The sequence below is a fragment of the Trichechus manatus genome, unplaced genomic scaffold (assembly GCF_000243295.1).
Source record: "Trichechus manatus latirostris isolate Lorelei unplaced genomic scaffold, TriManLat1.0 scaffold00044, whole genome shotgun sequence".
Lineage (NCBI taxonomy): Eukaryota > Metazoa > Chordata > Mammalia > Sirenia > Trichechidae > Trichechus > Trichechus manatus.
The window spans coordinates 12,445,966-12,466,985 of NW_004443980.1; the positions used below are offsets into that span (position 1 = coordinate 12,445,966).

Consider the following 21,020-nt stretch of genomic DNA (forward strand, 5'->3'; position numbering starts at 1 on the left):
CTGCAGAGTGAAATCTAAGCCCCACATCGATGCAGCAGGAGCCTGGAGGGCCCGTGAGCTTTCCTGACCCTGCCGTTCGCTTGCAGCCGACGATGGAATAAATGGTAATTAGGAGGGAAAAAGTCACAGATATTAACCCCAGCCCACTGGGGTCATCACATTTAGGTTGTTTTCATTTTTTTTTTACTCACACACGGTAGTTTATAAAAAGCCAATTCATGCAAATATAACCTCAAAATTGATGTTTAAACAATATGAAGTAAAGAGAGCATGGCCAAGTCAACTGGGAATCACTTTACAAAATGGTTTTTATTTTTTTTGAAAGTTTGAAATCAAGAAAATGTAGATTTACTTACGTATTTGTCCCTAAAGTTTTAAGTGTTAATGATTTGTGAGGGATGTGAAGATGTTCGAGAGCTTTTAAACTGTATAACTTTTAAGGAAAATTGGTTTATAAAATTAACATTATCTTTATATGATTAATATAGATTCATTAACTGAATCATTGAGTCTATATGATTTTAGTAAATTAGATTGACCTGAAAATATGTTGTTGCTGTTGTTAGGTGCTGTCAACTTGGTTCCGACTCATAGTGACCCCACGTATGACAGAATGAAACACTGCCGGGTCCTGCACCACGTCACAGTCATTGCTATGTTTGAGCCCGTTGTTGCAGCCACGGTGTCAGTCCGTCTCGTTGAGGGTCTTCCTCTTTTTCTCTGACCCTCTACTTTATCAAGCATGATGTCCTTCTCCAGGGGCTGGCGCCTCCTGATAACGTGCAAAGTACATGAGATGAAGTCTCGCCATCCTCGCTTCTGAGGAGCATTCTGATTGTACTTCTTGCAAGACAGATTTGTTTGTTCTTTTGGCAGTCCATGCTATATTCAATATTCTTCATCAACACCATAATTCAAAAGCATTGATTCTTCTTTGATCTTGCTTATTCATTGCCCGGCTTTCACATGCGTATGAGGCATTTGAAAATACCATAGCTTGGATCGGGAGCACTTTAGTCCTCAAAGTGACATCTTTGCTTTTTAACACTTTAAAGGGGTCTTTTTTTTGCGGCAGATTTGTCCAGTGCAATATGCCATTTGATTTCTTGACTGCTGCTTCCATGGTGGAGCCCTGGTGGTGCAGTGGTTAAGAGCTTGGGTACTAACCAAAGGTTGACAGTTCGAATCCACCAGCCACTCCTTGGAAACCCTCTGAGGCAGTTCTTCTCTGTCCTGTAGAGTCGCTATAGTAGGAATTGACTCAGTGGCAACGGGTTTAATTTCTCGATTTGATTTGCTTCCATGGGCATTGATCGTGGATTCAAGTGAAATGAAATCCTTGACAACTTCAGTCTTTTTCTGTTTATCATAATGTTGCTTATTGGTCCAGTTGTGAGGATTTGTGTTTTCTTTATGTTGATGTGCAATCCATACTGAAGGCTGTAGTCTTTGATCTTCATCAGTAAGTGCTGCAATTTCAGCAAGCAAGATTGTGTCATCTGCATGTCACAGGTTGTTATTGAGTCTTCCTCCAATCCTGATGCCGCGTTCTTTTTTATACAGTCCAGCTTCTCAAATTATTTGCTTAGCATACAGATTGAATAAGTGTGGTGAAAGGATACAACTCTGGCACACACCTGTCCTGATTTTAAACCACACAATATCCCCTTGTTCTGTTCAAATAACTGCCTCTTGGTCTATGTACAGATTCCTAATGAGCATGATTAAGTTTTCTGGAATTCCCATTCTTCCCAGTGTTATCCATAATTTATTATGATCCACACAGTTGAATGCCTTCACATAGTCAATAAAACACAGGTAAACATCTTTCTAGTAGTCTCTGCTTTCAGCCATAATCCATCTGATATCTGCAATGATATCCCTTGTTCCGCGTCCTCTTCTGAATCTGGCTTGAATTTCTGGCAGTTCCCTGTCAATGTACTGCTGCAACCATTTTTGAATTATCTTCAGCAAAATTTTACTTGCGTGTAGTATTATTGATATTGTTTGGTAATTTCCTCATTCTGTTGGATCACCTTTCTTTGGAATGGGCATAAATACGGATCTGTTCCAGTTGGATGGTCGTGTCTTCCAAATTTCTTGGTATAGACGAGTGAACACCTCCAGTGTTGCATCCATTTGTTGAAACATCTCGATTGGTATTCTGTCAATTCCTGAAGTCTTGTTTTTTCCATTGCCTTCAGTGAAGCATGGACTTCTTTCTTCAGTACCATTGGTTCTTTATCACATGCTACCTCCTGAAATGGTTGAATGCCGACAATTCTTTTTGGTACAGTGACTCTGTATTCCTTCCATCTTCTTTTGATGATTCATGCATCATTCATTTTTTTGCTCATAGAATCCTTCAGTATTGCAACTCGAGGCTTGAATTTTTTTCTTCAGTTCTTTCAGCTTGAGAAATGCCAAGTGTGTTCTTCCCTTTTGGTTTTCTAACTCTAGGTCTTTGCATATTTCATTATAATGCATTACTTTGTCTTCTCAAGCCACCTTTTGAAATCTTCTATTCAGCTATTTTACTTCATCATTTCTTCCATTCGCTTTAACTATTGTATGTTCAAGAGCAAGTTTCAGTCTCTTCTGACTTCCATTTTAATCTTTTCTTTCTTTTTAATACCTTTTGCTTTCTTCATGTATGATGTCCTTGATGTCATCCCAGAACTCGTCTGGTCTTCGATCATTAGTGTTCAGTGCATCAAATCTATTCTTTGAGATGGTCTCTAAATTCAGGTGGGATATACTCAAGGTTGTGCTTTGGCTCTTGTGGACTTGATTTAATTATCTTCAGCTTCAACTTGAACTTGGCTATAAGCTATTGATGGTCTGTCCTGCGGTCGGCCCCTGGCCTGGCCTTGTTCTCAGTGATGATATTGAGTTTCTCCGTCATCTCTTTCCGCAGATGTAGTCGATTTGATTCCTGTGTATTCCATCTGGCGAGGTCCACATGTATAGTCACTATTTATGTTATTAAAAAAAAGATACTCCCAACGTATAGGTCATTGGTCTTGCAGAATTCTGTCATGCGATCTCTGACGTTGTCTCTAACACCAAGGCCATATTTTCCAACTACTGATCCTTCTTCTTTGTTTCCAGCGTTTACATTCCAATCACCAGTGATTATCAATGTATCTTGATGGAATGTTTGATTAATTTCATACCTCAGAATCTGGTAAAAATCTTCAATGTCTTCGTCTTTGGCATTAGTGGTTGGTGCATAAATTTGAATAATATTCATGTTAACTGGTCTTCTTTGTAGAAGTATGGGTATTATCCTATCACTGATAGCCTTGTACTTCAGGATAGACCTTAAAATATTCTTTTTGACAACAAATGTGACTCCATTCCTCTTCAATTTGTCATTCTTGGCATAGTAGACCATATGATTGTCTGATTCGAAATGGCCAATACCCATCCATTTCAGCTCACTAATGCCTAGGTCCTGATCTTCAAGCTTTCCATTTCATTTTTGACAACTTCCAATATTTCTAGATTCATACTTCATACATTCCACGTTCCAATTATTAGTGGACATTTGCAGGTGTTTCTTCTCATTTTGAGTTGTGCCACATCAGCAAATGAAGGTCCCAAAAGCTTTACTCCATCTACATTGAATCTACTTTGAGGAGGCCAATCTTCCCCAGTTATATTTTGAGTGCCTTCCAACCTGAGGGGCTTATATTTTGGCACTATATCAGACAGTGTTTTGCTGCTATTTTTATGGTTTTCAGTGGCCAGTTTTTTCATAAATAGATCACCAGGTCCTCCTTCCCAGTCTATGTCAGTCTGGAAGCCCCACTGAAACCCGTCCACCATGGGTAACCCTGCTTGTATTTGAAAAACGGATGCCATAGCTTCCAGCATCACAGCAACGTGCCAGCTGCCTCAGTATGACAAACTGACAGATGAGTTGGCTCAAATTCACAATGACCCACCATCTTGTTGTTGTTGAGTGCCATCAAGTCGATTCCAACTCATAGCAGCCCCATGTGATGGAAAAGAACTGCCCCATATAGGGTAGCTATGAGTCAGAATTGACTCAATGGCCGTGGGTTTGGGCTTTTTTTAGGGGGAGTGGTTATAGGGGAAGCAGATCACCAGTCTTTCTTCCATGGAGCTGCTGGTGGGTTTAAACCACTAACCTTTCAGTTAGCAGCCAAGCATTTAAATGTTGCACCACCAGGGCTACTTGACCTACTATCTAGGAGACTGGAAATCACTGTCCTCTCCTTTACATCCTTAAAAAAAAACCCAACAAAGCAGAGCTGATTTGATCTCAGTTTGCTCATGATCAAATAGACACATCTCCGAGATTTTTTTGTTACATGCTCCCTCGCTCCCTAAAGTTTTTCTTTTAGATAACTTTCACTGAGGTGGGGAGGGGTGAATTTCTCTTTTCTCTAAATGACCTAAATCCTTTATTATTATTTGAAGTCCAAGCCCCAGTCATAAAAATGAATTCTGAGCTTTGCAGAAAGTTTTGATGGATTTCTTCTTATGGCATGCATTTTTAAAGAGCAGAGCGCACACAGGCATTGGTGAAACATCACGCTCCACTCTCCACTGCTTTTAAAAAAAAAAGGAAAACGTGAAGAGGATTCAGAACAACTGAAATCATTAACAACTTAGGAAATATAACTGAGAAGGAAGCGTTTGAAAACTGCAGTGCTAATTTAAATGGGATGGCTCTTTTCAGGCAAAGACACTGAGAAGGCATAAGTCTAAGGGGGTGCCAAGTGCTGGATTCCATCACCCCATCAGACTGTCGCCTGCTCTCCCTGTTGGTCCTTGCAGCTGGGAACATGTAACATGGATGTTCCTTCCATGCCCCTGCAGTCAGCCACTCACACGCATATGTTTGACAGCACACCTCTCCCCTCCATGAATGTTGCCTTATGAGCCTCTCTTTGGATTTGTGAAGAGTAACTACTTGTGTGGAGTCCCTGGGTTGTGCAAACAGTTAATGCACTTGGCTGCTAACCGAAAGGTTGGAGATTTAAGTCTACCCAGAGGTGCCTCAGAAGAAAGGCCCGGTGATCTACTTCTGAAAAACCAGCCATTGCTAACACAGTGGAGCACAGTTCTACACATGGAGTTGCCGTGAGTTGGAGTTGTCTGAATGGCAACTTGAACTGGAAAACTACTTGTGTAAATACTTCTCGATTGCTTGCATAGATATGGCCTAAACAAATGGCCTCCCCCGTGGAGATCCTGAGTTGTCCAGTTATGGGGTCACTGTCCTGAATGATCACTTTATGGGCAGAGAGGCTTGCTGTTATTCACACGTTCACAGCCACAGGTTTCAGTGGAGATTCCAGACTAAAACCGACTCTACCGTTCTCTATGACGCCTTCGGTTGTACTGTTCAGTGCGACTGTCACTTGATGGAAATCCTGATTAAGACACGATCATGCAGCCCACCCCCTCCAGAAAGGACAGGCGCATTCCTCAAGCCCTCCACGAGGTTCCCAGCCCTCCCCTTCTGATAACATACAACTTCTCTAGGTCCCTCAGGCCCCACTGGCTCCTGCCATTCATTTCCTTTACGTAGTGGTAGCTTCCTACATCTGGAGCTGGTTCACAAACTCAGGTATCATAAGATAAGATATTCAACCCCTTTATCTGGGGGAGGAGCACAGTGGTGGTTCCGTGGTGGAATTCTTGCCTTCCACATGGGAGACTCAGGTTTGATTCCCAGCGAATGCAATTCATGCACAGCCACCACCTGTCAGCCAGCAGAGGCTTATTGCATGTTGCTAAGATGCTGAACAGATTTCATCAGAGCTTCCAGACTAAGACAGGCTAGGAAGAGAGGCTGGTGATCTGCTTCTGAAAATCAGCCAGTGAAAACCCTCTGCATCACAACGGTCTGATCATGTTGTGGATGGGGTCACCATGAGTCAGGGGCTGACTTGGCAGCAGCTGACAGCAACATCTGAGGGAGAGGAGCAGCTGTCTGGGCTCCCAGCGCAGCCAGAGGAGAGGAGAACATGGAGCAGGCCAGTGAGGGGCAAAGCAGTGGCCTGCCTGGAGCTTTTGCTGTTTAAGGAGAGGGCAAGCTGGAGGAGGGCAGGTTTAGTATGGCTGTTCTGGAGAAGACAGCAGAAGGGGAAACAAGACGAGTAGACAGACGGGGTGTATGTAGCATGAGAGCAAGTGAGCAGCACAGAAAGAGAGGGCAGAGATAAAGGGTAACATGGAGTGGAAGGACTGGAGTTTATTTAAAAGGAGGGAGAGTAGCTTGCACTTTCATGCTAGTGAACAAGCGAGGTGGAACAGGCTTTAACTGAATAGTGCTTTACTTCTGCTGAAAAATAACAAAACTTTCTGAGCTAACCCCACTCTAACTCACTGAATTACAAGTTATAGGGCCTCCTGTGGGATGAGCAGTGGGCGCTGATGAAGAGGGAGAAGATGGGAACACCTAAGATAAGAAAGCCTTAGGCAGAAAAACAGAGGGTTTCGTTTTAAAAGTCCTTTCGTGCCGTATAACAGGTGGTGTCCCTGCCACTCTGGTGCACTTGTGTGTGTCATGTACTCCTCACGTCACCCTGCTCCCTTGCATATGGTATGTGTGCAGACATCAGTGATGAATGTAGCCCTGAAGAACAGTAGAGCAGAATTATTTTTACTTAAAGTGGGAGTGATGTAAAAGGAGCCCTGGGGGCGCAGTGGTTAAGTGTTCAGCTGGTAACTGAAAGGTCAGCAGTTCGAACCCACCAGCTGCTCTGCAGGAAAAAGATGTGACAGTCTGCTTCTGTAAAGATTACAGCCTCGGAAACCCCACGGGGCAGTTCTACTGTATCCTTTAGGGTCACTATGAGTCGGAATTGCCTCGACGGCAACAAGTTTTTGGTCTGGGGGTGATGTGAAGATGAGCTGAAGCGTCTTTGGTCCACAAACAGCTGGCCCTACTCAGTCTTTTCATGTCACCATGTCTTGGGCAGAGCCCCTCTCCTGGCATGGGGAGATATGCCCTTCTTGCCGAGAGAGATTGCCTTAAAAAGCTAAAGAAGCTTTTGTCTTAATGTGCCAGAGAGAATCGATGTTCCCAATCAAACATATTGGTGTTATATGTGCATTTATTTTCTTTCAAGCTTTATGTATTTATTTCTGTGAACACTTTGCATTTGGCACAAAAAAGATGCCTGAGGAGATACCACTTCCCAAACATCAGAAGCCAGGGAGAAATTCCGGCAAGCAGCTGGAAGGCATGCACGCTCTTTCCCCTCACTCTCTGTCTCCAAATATCTGCTTTGAGTCGGGCTAGGAAAAAATGCCAGTTGAAGGTTTTCTGGAATCTTCTAATAACTGATTACTTCTAAGCCTTCTGAGAGAGAGTAGTGTTTCCAAATGTTCACTGTTCAAAATCTCATTTGAGAAATGGCTTTTCTTCGAATGCTTCAGTGGCCAAGGAGGTGTCTTCCCAATTGCTTTCTCTACGAAAAGAAACATGTAATCTTCTCCTTTCTGGCCTCCAGAAACGATGTCAGTCATTCAAATACGTTCTCAAAAAAGACATGTACAGTGGCACTACAGCATATTAAACAGCCGAGAATACATCATTCACAAATAATCATTACTACAACATCATTTAGCTGGTGGCAACTTGCAAACACTGCAGAGTTTAAATTATATGACGAGGAAATTAAGTCATTTATTATTCTTAAGAGCCAATTTTATACATTTTATGCCTATGGAACTGCTTTCTAATCTTATTATTTAAAAAATAATGACCAGGACCCATTTATTTTTTGCCAGCCATCAAACTTCATAAAATATTGGTCTCAAACTGGTCTCAAAAATGCTCATTAGAATTATATGCTCCATCTGGTTTTCCTCGTAGAAAGTTTTATAAAGTGCAACCTCAGATAAATCAGAGTTAACAAGATGATACACACTTAATAGATGTGCTTGCTTATTCATTTGTTTTTTCTGGTTTTTTTTTTTTTTTCCCTTAAATTTTGCAGCTCAAAGGTACCAAGGAGTTGGTGGAGACCAACGGCCACAGCCATGAGGACACAAATGTAGGTACCACAGACCTGGTATTGACTTTTCTTATTTGATGTTGGTCTGATGCCCGTGGGGTGTGGCACTTCATTTATTTAATGTATAAAGGAAATCAGAGACCCTGCCTCTCAGTGGCTTATTAAGATTACTGCATATAGTTTAGCAATAAAATATGGCATATAGCACTACTATCATTAGCTTAGGTGCCTGGGTTGCCTAAATGATTTGCACTTGTCTACTAACTGAAAGGTTAGTGGTTTGAATCCACCTAGCAGTGCCGTGGAAGAAAGTCTTGGTGATCTACTTCCATAAGATTACAGCCGTTGAAAACCCTATGGAGCACAGTTCTACTCTGACACACATGGAATCACCGTGAGTCAGAACTGACTCGATGGCAACAGGGTATTGTTAGCTTCCGTTACCAAATGTCAATTTAGAAGTACTTGAGTCAATCCCTATAATCAAAAATTCTAATCTCAGTGACTTTGTTTGAGCCCTTGATACTTCCAAAGCTAAAAAGGAATGATATCCTGGAACGGGAAATGGAACAAGATCTCACAGAGTGATAAGCTGTACAGGGAAGCCTGTGAGAGCTGGCACTCAATGGGACTGCCTCGTTTTTCTGGGTCTCGTGAGTTTTCCGCCTTTGACAGGGTGCGGTCTTACCACTTTTCTGTCAGTCATTTCAGTGGAAAATATTTGAGTTTTCCTTCTCTGACAGGTTTCCACCTTACACAGTTCCAGCTTTTGCAGGTTTTACTGTATATTGTATATATATATTTATTATGTTTTCCTGCTAATGAAGATGGTGATGAAATGATTGACATGCTGAAAAACGGTCTCAGAGAAATCCCTTTCCCCTAGAATAGCCTATGACACTATATCTCTCTTCTTTTTCTGACCCAGATAGACCCTTGGTACAATATAATGGTGGTTGTTGTGAGCTGCTTTCAAGTCGGCCCCCAAGTCATGGTGACCTCATGCACGATGGAACTAAATGCTGCCCAGTCCTGTGCCATTCCATGAGCAGATGTGGGTTGGACCATGTAATCCACAGGGTTTTCATTGGCTGATTTTCGAAAGTAGATCACCAGGCCTTTATTTCTAGTCCATCTTAGTCTAGAAGCTCTGCTGAAGCCTATTTATCATCATAGCAACAAGCAAGCCTCCACTTGGAAGTTCTTTAATCTCAGATGGAATATTATATCATGAAGATCATTGTTTCTCCTTATATTTGATGATTTTAGTTTGTCTAGGTTTTTTTTTTTTTAATCTCTCTGATATCTGTACGTATTTGATTATCCTCATCATAGAAAATGCTTACTAAGCAGTTGTTTTCACGTAACACAGAATCAGACATGGTAATGAATGCCTGATTAAACTAGAACTAGGAGAAATTATACATTTCATGTTCACTGTTGTTTTAATTATATACAGCAGAGAGCCTGACATTCAGAGCAGAAGAAAACCCTCTTAATAATTACTATTCCTATCAAGCAGATATTTAACGTGTGCTATTTATTGAGAACCTACTGAGCACATGATGCTCTGCCAAGTGCTGGTGGGGAGGGGGACGGGATATAGAGAAATATAAGACTTACTCAAGGAATTTATGACCAGGCTAAGGGAAAAAGGAACATATGGGCAGTATGTAAGAGGATGTGACAAGTGTAGAGGAAGTTGAGGAAGCTGGGATGTGATATAGTTTGAACTCTGGACTTTGCCACTTATTAACTGTGTCTTACCCTCCCAGAGCTTCACTTTCCTCAAAGACTCACCATGCTATTGTAATGCACTAAGGCACGTGAAAATCTTTCCTGTTGACATTGAGTTGATTTTGACTCATGGTGACCCCCTGTGATACAGAGAAGAACTGATCCATAGGGTTTTCTTAGCTGTAATCTTTATGGAAGCAGAGCACCAGGACCTTCTTCTGCAGCACCACTGGGTGCATTTGAACAACCGACCTTTAGGTTAATAGTTGAGCACAAACCATTTGCGCCACCCAGGGGCCTCTGTGAAAACTTGAAGATGATGTTAGTATGGTTTCTTTGTGCTAAGTAGTCGGGAAAGGCTTCCTGGGTCTCTGGGATTTGGGTTTGGTTTTGAAGAATGATATGATTTAGAAGGTCCAAGCCTGGAGCCATTCATACAGAGTTCTCCATAGACAATACTGTGATGTAAGTAGAGTTTGTCTTTCCAGTCCGTTACCTCATTATCCCCATTCTTACCCTAAAATGCTTCACCCCAGTCCTGCCTTCCAGGGACACATTGCTACCAATCTCTCAGCCAGATCCTTTCCTCTCCCCTCAGGGTTAATCCCTCTGCGTCTTCCAAGAAGGCTGCTGTCTGATCCAATAAGATAAAGTGTCAGTGTGCCTCAATTTCCTCATCTGTAAAGTGGGGATGATATTTACTTACTTTTCTTCCCTTAAGGCTTGTTGTGAGAAGCAAAAGATGTGGAACCACTTTGTAATTGTGAGGTTCTGAGTAAGATGTTGTTACGATTATAAACTCATCTGCTGATTGGATAAATTACATAACGCACGTAGAGATAGAACCCTAGCACGATATCTAGCTTATTGGCCCTTGCTTCATAAATGTTAAAAGGTAGATAGATACATAGCTGCTGTTGAGTGGACTCTAACCCATGACTACCTTATGTACAGTGTTACCCGGTCCTGGGTCACTCTCACAATCACCAGCATATTCGAGTCTATTGTTGTGGCTATTCTGCCAATCCATCTCACTAAGGGTCTCTCCTGCCTTTGCTGGCCATCTTCTTCATCAAACATGATGTGCTCCTCTAGCTACTGACCCCTCCCGATGACACGTCCAAAGCAAATGTTCTATTATGACAGTGTTCTATTATGGTCCATAAGGTTTTTATTGGCTAATTTTTGGAAGTAGATCACTGGGCCTTTCTTCCTAGTTTGTCTTCGTCTAACCTCCACTGAAAGCTGCCTATCCTGAGTGACCCTGCTGGTATTTAAATGCCAGTGGCATAGCTTCCAGCATCACAGCAACACGCAAGCCACCATAGTACAGCAAGCTGTCAGACAGGTGGTAGATGTTGAAAGGCATTTATTATTAAATGGAAAAAGTGAAAGGAGGTAATCTCTGAGGTCTTTGTCCCTTCTCAAGTGATGCTTTTAGCTTTTAAAGGTATCTCTCTAGAGTCCATGATGTGGGCTTTGCAATCAACTCAAAGAAATGACTGCTAAGAGATGCAGTTCAGGCCAAATAAGAGGGAGGAGCAATGGAGATACCTGTGGAACGACAGAGCCTGGCAGTGTTGCCCATAACCATTGGTGGCCACCTCCCTCACTGAGCAGAGGGCGAGGCTAGTTGTTACAATCTCTGCCAATTTTTTCAGGGGTTTTCCAGGAGGTAGGTTATTCAGTTGTCCTTCTCTTTCCTGTCTATAATGTCATCCTCTTTCTGGCAATTTTCCTAGTATCTCCACTAGGGTTATGTGAAAGAAAAGAAATAACAATCAGTTATTTTGGACACACATTAGGAGCTGGAGCTGAATATTTGGTAAAGATATTTTTAATGACTGAAATGAAGTCTGTGTCTCATCTGAAGTTTCCACACAGCCCTGTGGTGGTCGAAAGAGACCAGGCTTTCACACCAGACTGAGAGGGCTGGAATCCATTTTGATCACTGCCTCACTGTGTGACCAGGGCAAGTCATCTGACCTTTCAGACTTGTGTATCCTCATCTGTCAGTCTGTTAAGTGAAACCATGTACCTAAGCACCTGGCTCAGAGTACATACTCAACAAGTGTTAATTCCCTCTGCATGCATCTGTAGTGTTTAATATAGCAGGCAGCGCTTGGACAGCATGGATTTTAATGCAGATCACAAGGTTTGAAGCCTCTGGCCCAGAGGTTATTTACTGACACATATGGATTTGTTTTCAGTATAATTATTAACGTGAGTATAGGAATTTTATATATTACCATTTAATAATAGTTATACAAGGGATCAGTACTGGCTTAGCTGGGTATTCTTGTGAGGGCTGACACTTGCTTTTTAAGAACAGTATATCTGATTGTAAAAGTAAAAAGAAAAAGTTGGAATGAATCTCAAAAATTACAGAAAAGAATATACTTACCAATTGCCACCAAGTCTATTCTGACTCATAGCGATCCTATAGGACAGAGTGGAACTGCCCCCATAGGATTTCCAAGGCTGTAATATTTATGGATGGTTTAAAATCAGAAAACATGTGCGTCAGGGTTTTATTCTTTTACCATACTTATTAAATCTGTATGCTAAACAAATAAACTGAAAAGCTGGACCATATGAGGAAGAACGTGGCATCAGGATAGGCAGAAGACTCATTAACAACCGGGGTTATGCAGGTGACACAAAGCTTGTCATGTAAGCGAAGAGGACTTGAAGCACTTACTGATGAAGATCAAAGACCAGAGCCTTCAGTATGGATTATGCCTCAATATAAAGAAAACAAAAATCTTCACAACTGGACCACTAAGCAATATCGGGATAAACAGAGAAAATATTGAAGTTGTCAAGGATTTCATTTTACTTGGATCCACAGTCAATGCCTGTGGAAGCAGCAGTGAAGAAATTGAATGATGTACTGCATTGGGCAAATCTGCTGCAAAAGACCTCTTTAAAGTGTTTAAAAAGCTAAGATGTCACTTTGGGGACTAAAGTATGCCTGACCCAAGCCATGGTATTTTCAATTGCCTCATATGCATGTGAAAGCTGGACAGTGAGTAAGGAAGACAGAAGAAGAACGGATGCATTTGAATTATGGTGTTGGTGAAGAATATTGAATATACCACGGACTGCCAGAAGAACGAGTAAGTATGTCTTGGAAGAAGTACAGCCAGACTGCTCCTTGGAAGTGAAAATGGCAAGACTTCTAACACACGTACTTTGGACATGTTATCAGGAGGGATCAGTCCCTGGAGACGGATGTCATGCTTGGTAAAGTAGAGGGTCAGCAAAAAAGAGGAAGACCCTCAGTGAGATGGATTGACACAGTGGCTGCAACAATGAGCTCAAACATAGCAGCGATTGTGAGGATGGCGAAGGACGGGGAGCATTTCATTCTGTTGTACATGGAGTCGCTATGAGTCGGAACAGACTCCAAGGCACCTAACAGCAACAACAACACACTCTTTACAGAAGTAGACTGCCACATCATTCCCCTGAGGAGTGGCTGTTGGGTTTGAACCCCCGAATTTTCAGTTAGCAGCCAGTTGCTTAACCACTACGCATCAGCACTGTTGGTGGTAAAGAAGAATAACCTAGTATCTCACTACTCCAGGATAACCACTATGAACATTTTATGTTAGCTCTTTCCAGTCCTGCACATGTGTATGACCAGAGGAAAAAGCCCATAAATAAATGAGTATATAAATGTTATCATATTGTCTTCAGTTTTGCACCTTTTTGATTTCTCATTAAATAGTATTTTTCCTGTCACCAAATATTCCTCAAACATGATTCTTAATGGCTGCATAATGCATATATGAAATAATTGAACCACTCTCTTATGTGTTAGGCACTTAACTTTCCATTTTTTTTACTATTATAAACAATGCTGTAATTAACATGCCTGTAAATCTTGGTCTGCTTCTCCCCTGTTTGTTTCTGGAGGATTCTGTATATTTGTAGCTGTGTCGTGAAGGCTGGCACGGAGCTGCAGACTTCTGGAATTGCTTGGCATGTGGAACGTTAGTGTGGCAGATGACCTCTGCGTGGTACCTGTTAGCTGTCCTGAAGTGTTCCACTGTAAGGCATGTCAAGTCTCCCAATTTACTAGTTCTTTTCTTACATCTCAGGAGTCTCCTAGTTTATGCAGTACTAGCCACACCTAGATTTCGTCTGTTACTTTTTTATTGTTTTACGTTGTATTGAATGACAGCAGTATCTGACCAACAGCTTATCTGGTACAGTCTGCCCTCCATATCCACAGGTTCCACATCCATGGATTTAACCAAAGGCAGATTGAAAATATTTGGGGGAAAAAAAAAGTTCCAAAAAGCAAAACTTCACTTTGCTGCTGCTGAAGGCACGTGAATGAAGTGATGTGCAGGCATCCCCTGCTGTAGCCTCCCACCATCTCACAGATCCTCAGTCTTTCTCCGGCACTCATTGTTTGACCATGGTTCACCTCTTGACTCATTCCTTTGCTTCTTGTGTTGTGTGCACTTTTTGTTTCTGTGAAAAAATGGCTCCTAAAAAGCAGTTAAGTAGTCAAAGCAGTCCCTCAAAGACTAAGATAGCACTTTACAACTATCTACATAGCATTTACATTGTACTAGGTATCACAAGTAATCTAGAGATGATTTAAAGTATACTGGAGGATGTGTGTAGCTTATATGCAAATACTATGCCATTTTACATATTGGACTTAAGCATACTTGGATTTTGTTATCCTTGGGGTCCTGGAACCGATCCCCAGCAGATACCAGTGTCTTAGTTTCTCGTGCCTCTGTAACAGAAATACCACAAGTGAATGGCTTTAACAAAGAGAAATTTATTCTCTCACAGTCTAGGAGGCTAGAAGTCCAAATTCAGGGTGCCAGCTTCAGGGGAAGGCTTTCTCTCTGTCAGTTTTGGAGGAAGGTCCTTGTCCTCAATCTTCCCTTGGTCTAGGAATTTCTCGTCACTGGGACCTCAGATCCAAAGGACGTGTTCTGCTCCCAGCACTGCTTTCTTGGTGGTATGAGGTCCCCCTGTCTCTCTGCTTGCTTCTTTTTATATCTCAGAAGAGACTGGCCTAAGACACAATATAATCTTGTAGGTCTCATAACATAACTGCCAATAATCCATCTCATTAACGTTATAGTGATAGGATTTACAACACATAGGGAAGTCACATCAGATGACAAAATGGTGGACAATCATACAGTACTGGGAATCATGACCTAGCCAAGTTGACAGATTTTTGGGGGGATACAACTCAATCCACTGAGGGACGACTGTATTCTTAAGATCCCAAAACAGCTACATTCTTAAAAAGCCCAACCCTTGTCCCTATATCAGGAGTCCCTGGGTGGTACAGTTAACTGCTCAGCTACTTAACCTAAAGGTTGGCAGTTTGAATCCACCCAGAAGTATCTCAGAAGAAAGACCTGGTGACCTGCTTCTGAAAAGTAACAGCCACTGAAAATCCTGTGGAGCAGTTCTACCCTGACACACATGGGGTCACCTTGAGTTGGAATCAACTCGACAGCAATTGATCTGGTTTTTCGTTTGTTCCTGTATCACAAGATCTTCTGCAAGCTCATACCCACGAGAAGTTTTCCAAAGGCTGATTTAAAATCATTACAACCAGAAACTGCTCACCAAGAGGACTGCACTTACTGATCTTAAGTAGATTTTTCTTTGACTTTGGAACTGCTATATTAATGACAGTTGGACAGTCCAAACTCTTAAGTGTACCCAAGTTTAATACTAGCCTTCATCCCAGTTCCTTTAGAGATAACAGTTATTCCAGACCCACTTTTCCTTCCTAAAAGCAAAGCTATGAATTTTCTTTTGACCTCTGGCTCTGAGCTGTCTCCTGATCCCTAGAGCTGCCAAATAACTCGACTGATCCCTGGGAATTACCGGTAACACATACCAGAGTCTTAAATTGAGATGATGTGTCTTCATCTGGCATCTTTTTTGATGGCCTTCCTTTCAGAGGTGTCACCTCCTCTGATCCCAATGTGTGTAAGTTTGATGAGAAAGTGGAGCAGACAGGAGAGGATGGGAGAGATGCAGGAACAAGTCAGAGGAATCAAATACTGTGGCAGCTCGAGCCTGCAGTGTAGAGAAGAATGGTTTTGGCTAAAAGTTCTACGTGAATTTTCTCTCCTCCCGTCCTTGTTTCTCTTATAGGACAGCTGCTACCCCACACCCTCTACCTGCACAATTCAGGCTCACTCACTGGGGTTAACAAAATCATTTGCAGCCTGTAAAGAGGTTTAATTTGTGATCGTAAAGGTTACCTCTGTCAAGCGGAACATCCTTCCCACCCAACAATAAAGCACAAAAACAAAGGAAAAAAGACTTTCAGTTTTTCATGTTGCCTCCGTAAGAAAGTAAATTCTCAGAGTTGTCTTTAAATCTGTCAGAGTAAAGATGTTAGGAGTGGGTAGAAGAGACACTGGGAGAAGAACATTCTTCAAGTTTAGTGCAACCTAGCAGAAAGCTATTGTTAACCATGTATTTTAATGATGTATGTGAGGGAACCTCAGCAAGTGCTAAGTTCTTTGCCTAGTTTCAGAATGGGACTTTCAACCTTTAGGAAGGTAAGCATGAAAGATAAGACACATTGGTGCATGAAACAAAGTGAGAGAGAAAGAGAAAAATACCTGCAGGGAAATGGGATCATGTACTCAACGTTTTGCCTTAGAGCAAATTCATGCTCTACCCTTTCCTCCCATCACAGCTTGCTACCTGGTCTTATAAAACTAGTTGCTGTCAAGTCAACGCCAACTGATGCTACCTCGTGTGTGTCAAAGGAGAACTGTGCTCTACAGGGTTTTCAATTGCTGATTTTTCAGAAGCAGATCACCAAGCCTTTCTTCTAAGGTGCCTCTTGGTGGAGTCAAACCTTCATCCTTTTGGTTAGCAGCCAAGCATGTTAACCATTTACACCACCCATGGACTCCATCTTGTTGTTGTCCTTAGATGCCATCCAGCGGCTCCAACTCATGGCGGCCCTATGTATAACAGAACGCAACAGCGCCCAGTCCTGCGCCATCCTCATAGTCTTTGCTGTGTTTGAGCCCTTGTTGCAGCCACCATTCCGTCCATCTCATTGAGGGTCTTCCTTTTTTTCCCATGGGCTCTATCAAAGGGAACATAAGCCACTGACCCAATGAGGACTGAGCAGAGCAGAGCTGGAAGTCAGCCTAAAGATGTCATTGTTCTTTCAGCTTCCTCCGGATCTTTCTCCTCAGGGCCTTTCATCTCACACTGCCCTCGCCCCTCAGTTTGTGTTCAACACAGCCTCCCCTCCCCCTTTTTATTTGGTAAATCAACAGACATTCCTTGAGGGAGGCAGCAGAGTGTAGTGGTTAAGAACAGATCCTGAAGCCAGATGGCCTGGTTTCAGACCAGCTCTGCCACTTACTGTCTCCATTTTTCTCACCTCTAGAATGAGGGTAATACTTGCACCTACCTCAGAGGGTTGTTGTGAGCATTGCTTAGCACTATTAACGTGATCAGTACATGTCAGGTATTACTATTGCTCCAGTCTTCTGTACGCCAGGCACTGTGCTGGGTTCAGGTGAGTAATACAAACCTGGTTTCTGTCCTACATGGAGCTAAGTCCCTATCCTTGTGGGCCACCCTTTTCAAAATGTGCTTGTCCTTTTTTCATTTCATCAGACTCACTCTCTGCCTTCTGGTCAATATAACAGTGGAGAATAATGGGCTTGTAGTCATTTATTTACACGCATCCAAGAACTCTCCAGAGACAAGACCTTTATAAGAAGGATCGACTCCATGGAGAGAGGAGTCTGATGGGAGTAGGGTGTGATGTATGGGTACATAGAGAGCTTTAAGGCCCTTGAAAAGCTCACGTAGACAGCAGTAGTGGCCACTTTATCTTCTCTTCAGGGAGAGAGTGACCCACATCTGTAGGTCACCCTTGCTGTATAGAAGCTTGAAATCCATCTTGACAAGGGAGGGGGCCTTTCGTGGGACTATTTCCTCCGTCCTTTAATAGTTACCCTATTCACATATGAAACGCTCACATCCAGAGCCTGGCCTTCTTCTTGGGTTACACCTTCTGTAGCATTATTGCTTTCTTCCTGCTGATGCTTCATTCCCACCATCTATGAAGAACAAATAAATCAGTCTTAGAAGAAATACAACCAGAATGCTCCTTAGCAGCAAGGAAGGAAGGACTTCTGCTCACTCACTGTAGACACATCATCAGGAAAGACCAATCACTAGAAAAGGACATCATGTTTGGTAGAGGGTCAGTAAAAACGAGGGAACCTCTCAGTGAGATGGACTGACCCAATAGCCACAACAATAGATTCAAACATACTGATGATCATGAAGATGGCACAGAACTGAGCAATGTTTTGTTCTGTTATACACACAAGGTTGCCATAAGTCAGAGCCGACAATGGCAACCAACAGTACATCCTCCCTCCTATCCCCAGCACAAAATGGTTAAGCACTTGGATGATAACTGAAAGGTTGGCAGTTCAAACCCACCAGTGGCCCTGTAGGAGACAAGACTTGACGATCTTCTCTGGTAAAGATAACAGCCTAGGAAACCCTATGGGGTCGTTCTACTCTTGTCATATAGGTTTGCTATGAGTCGGAATCGACTCAACAACACACAACAATGACAACCCCCCAGTGCAGCTACTTTTTTCCAGCTGGGTTACCATTTTTTTCTGCTGTGAATTAACCACATTCTTTACCATCTCTGTGAAACCATAATCCATCCGAAAAAACACCACACACATCCCAACCCAGCACTCTTGAAAAGGATGGGTGACTGGAAGAGATTCTGTTATGTAAACCACTATTCCAGCATATGCAGAACTCCAAGGAAGGGTTGGGGAAATGCATGAAAAATAGGCAGAAGCTTGCCTGCCCCAAGTTTAGGGCTCTTAAACTTTGTTACCAGTAAACACTCAAAAGAAATTTCCTTACCAAGCCAAATGACAGTGTGTTTCCACAGCTGGAGCGTGTGGCTGGAGTTTGTCCTTTTTGTAAGGACAGGAGTTGGTAGTACTTGTTTGGCCGTGAGTGGATTTTGGGGCATGCAGCAGGATTAGTACATGTTTAATAAAGCCGACGAGTTGGGTTTAGAGAAGTAAAATACCTTTTCCCCCACACTGGGTTAGGGAAAAACAAGCAAAGGAAACATAAATTTCAACTCTGTGTGAAATTGTCTGACATGGACACAGATACCTATATAGCTGAAACCAAGGTCTGAACTCCAAAAATTAACCATTTTGGAGACTGATGTACTCTTCCAAAAAGGTTAAGTATGATAATCCTATCTGGTGTCAAAGAAAAAGCAATTGTTTAGAATGGAATATTGGTGACTTTGATAGACCCAATATTAAAAAAAAAAGAAACCAAACCCGTTGCCATTGAGTCGATTCCAACTCATAGCAATCCAAGGAGCAGCTGGTAGATTTGAACTGCCGACCATTTGGTTAGCAGCCGTTTCCAGACCTGATGTACATACATGCAAATGCACACAAATACTCTTATCTTAGAAGTGCCATTTTCTTTTTGCAGAAATTTTGGGAAATACAGAAACATATAAGCCAAAAATAACCATCTGCAATCTCACCACTCAGAAATTAGTGTTTCCACTTCTTTGTATTTCCTTTATCTTTGCCTGTATGTACCATATGCACTTCTACCAAGCTCACAGCATATAATATGGGCAGTTTTACAATCTACATTTTTTCTTATAAATCATGGGCATTTTCCCATGCCATTAGATAGAATTTTTTTAAAATATGATTTTTAATGACTATTTAATACTTCATGCTACAGATATATTTCGTTTAATCAGTTCCTGCTGTGGGACTTTAAATATTATTTATTTTGTTATTATGGATAGTATGCAGTGAGTGTTCTGTAACACATACTGGTTAATTCATCCACCGTTTAAGCACTTTTACGGTGGGGAAGTTTGTGCACTTGCCTGGGACTTGGGGATACAAGGAGATTCTTCACAAAGATGAAACTTCAGCTCCCTTGTGGTAAGTGACAAAATAAACAGGCAGTAATAATGTTTACATATTACCACATGGTGAGGATTCAGAGTTCCTCAACAGGAAAGGAAAATAACACCGAAGAGTACTTGCATTCTAACAGACTGTGTATACTTCATAGAATAGTTTAGAAGAGCGCACCGTAGCCATGTTATTCAGGGTCTCCTACTGTGAAGTATAAGTCAGAGTCTTCTTTGTGGTTTGGGGATGGGAGAGCCTCTGTGTGGACCCCAGACCCAGACTAAAGTCTCCACTCTCCAAATGAGGCTTCCATCCTCTCGGAGAATGCGTGAGATTGAGAAGCGTGATGAATTAAAATAACAAAATGAATTCTAACCTTGAACAGACTATTAAACTTTTATTTTTAATTATGACCAAGAAGATACACAGAAGCTCCAAACCGTCTTAAGATTTAACCAACGAGAAATGCCTATACAAGCACACAGACACGAACGTGAATGTCAGGAATAATATCATTTAAAAGTCAAACCTAGAGGGCTTCATCCCAGGGTTCCTGCCTCACATGAAATACAATTCCTCGCTGCATGAGAGCCTGACCATAAATGAGTGGGAGGAAAATTTAGTCGCATTAGTGAAACGGATCCGCAGGCCAAAGGCTGGACAGAAGCAGAAGTTTGAACCAGTGCCTCACAAAGACAGTAGCGGAGAGCAGGGAGACTCCTTGATCCAAGCAGCTTGCGTTTCTGCCAACATTTGACCAGGATTTGTGGTCTGAAAACAGTGAGGAACAAGGAGTCACCGATCATTGAACTGCCCCCTTCTTAGCTTTGTATGTTGCTCAGGAGCCATTGGGCTTCCTATATTTTTGTTTATATTATTAAAAATACCAAATGTCCTGCAGTGATGTCCACACCCCTAATTTCTCCTGCAACACCCATCTGTCAGTTTGTCATACTGTGTTGGCTTACATGTTGCCGTGATGCTGGAAGCTGTGTCACCAGCAAGGGGCACCATGGTGGACAAGTTTCAGTGGAGCTTCCAGACTCAGACAGACTAGGAAGAAAGGCCTGATCATCTCCTTCTGAAACTCAGCCGGTGAAAACCTTATGGGTCACAACAGAGCATTGTCTAGCTCTCTTGCTTTAGACATATCATAAGGAGGGATCAATCTCTGGAAGAGGACATCATGTTTGGTGAAGTAGAGGGCTAGCGAGGGAGACCCTCGGTGAGATGGATTGGGACAGTTGCCACAACGATGGACTCAAACATGCCAGCAATTGTGAGGATGACACAGGACTAG

At 42.2% G+C, this 21,020-nt stretch overlaps 1 protein-coding gene across 1 annotated transcript in view; it reads left to right on the forward strand.

Moving 5' to 3' along the window:
- The window catches only part of ENOX1 (ecto-NOX disulfide-thiol exchanger 1), a 331,173-nt gene that overhangs the window by 252,370 nt on the left and 57,783 nt on the right, over positions 1–21,020 (forward strand). Inside the window, exon 12 of the mRNA XM_004376606.2 lies at positions 7,986–8,042. Coding sequence (XP_004376663.1) covers positions 7,986–8,042 — 57 coding nt within the window. The remainder of the gene's footprint in view (positions 1–7,985; positions 8,043–21,020) is intronic.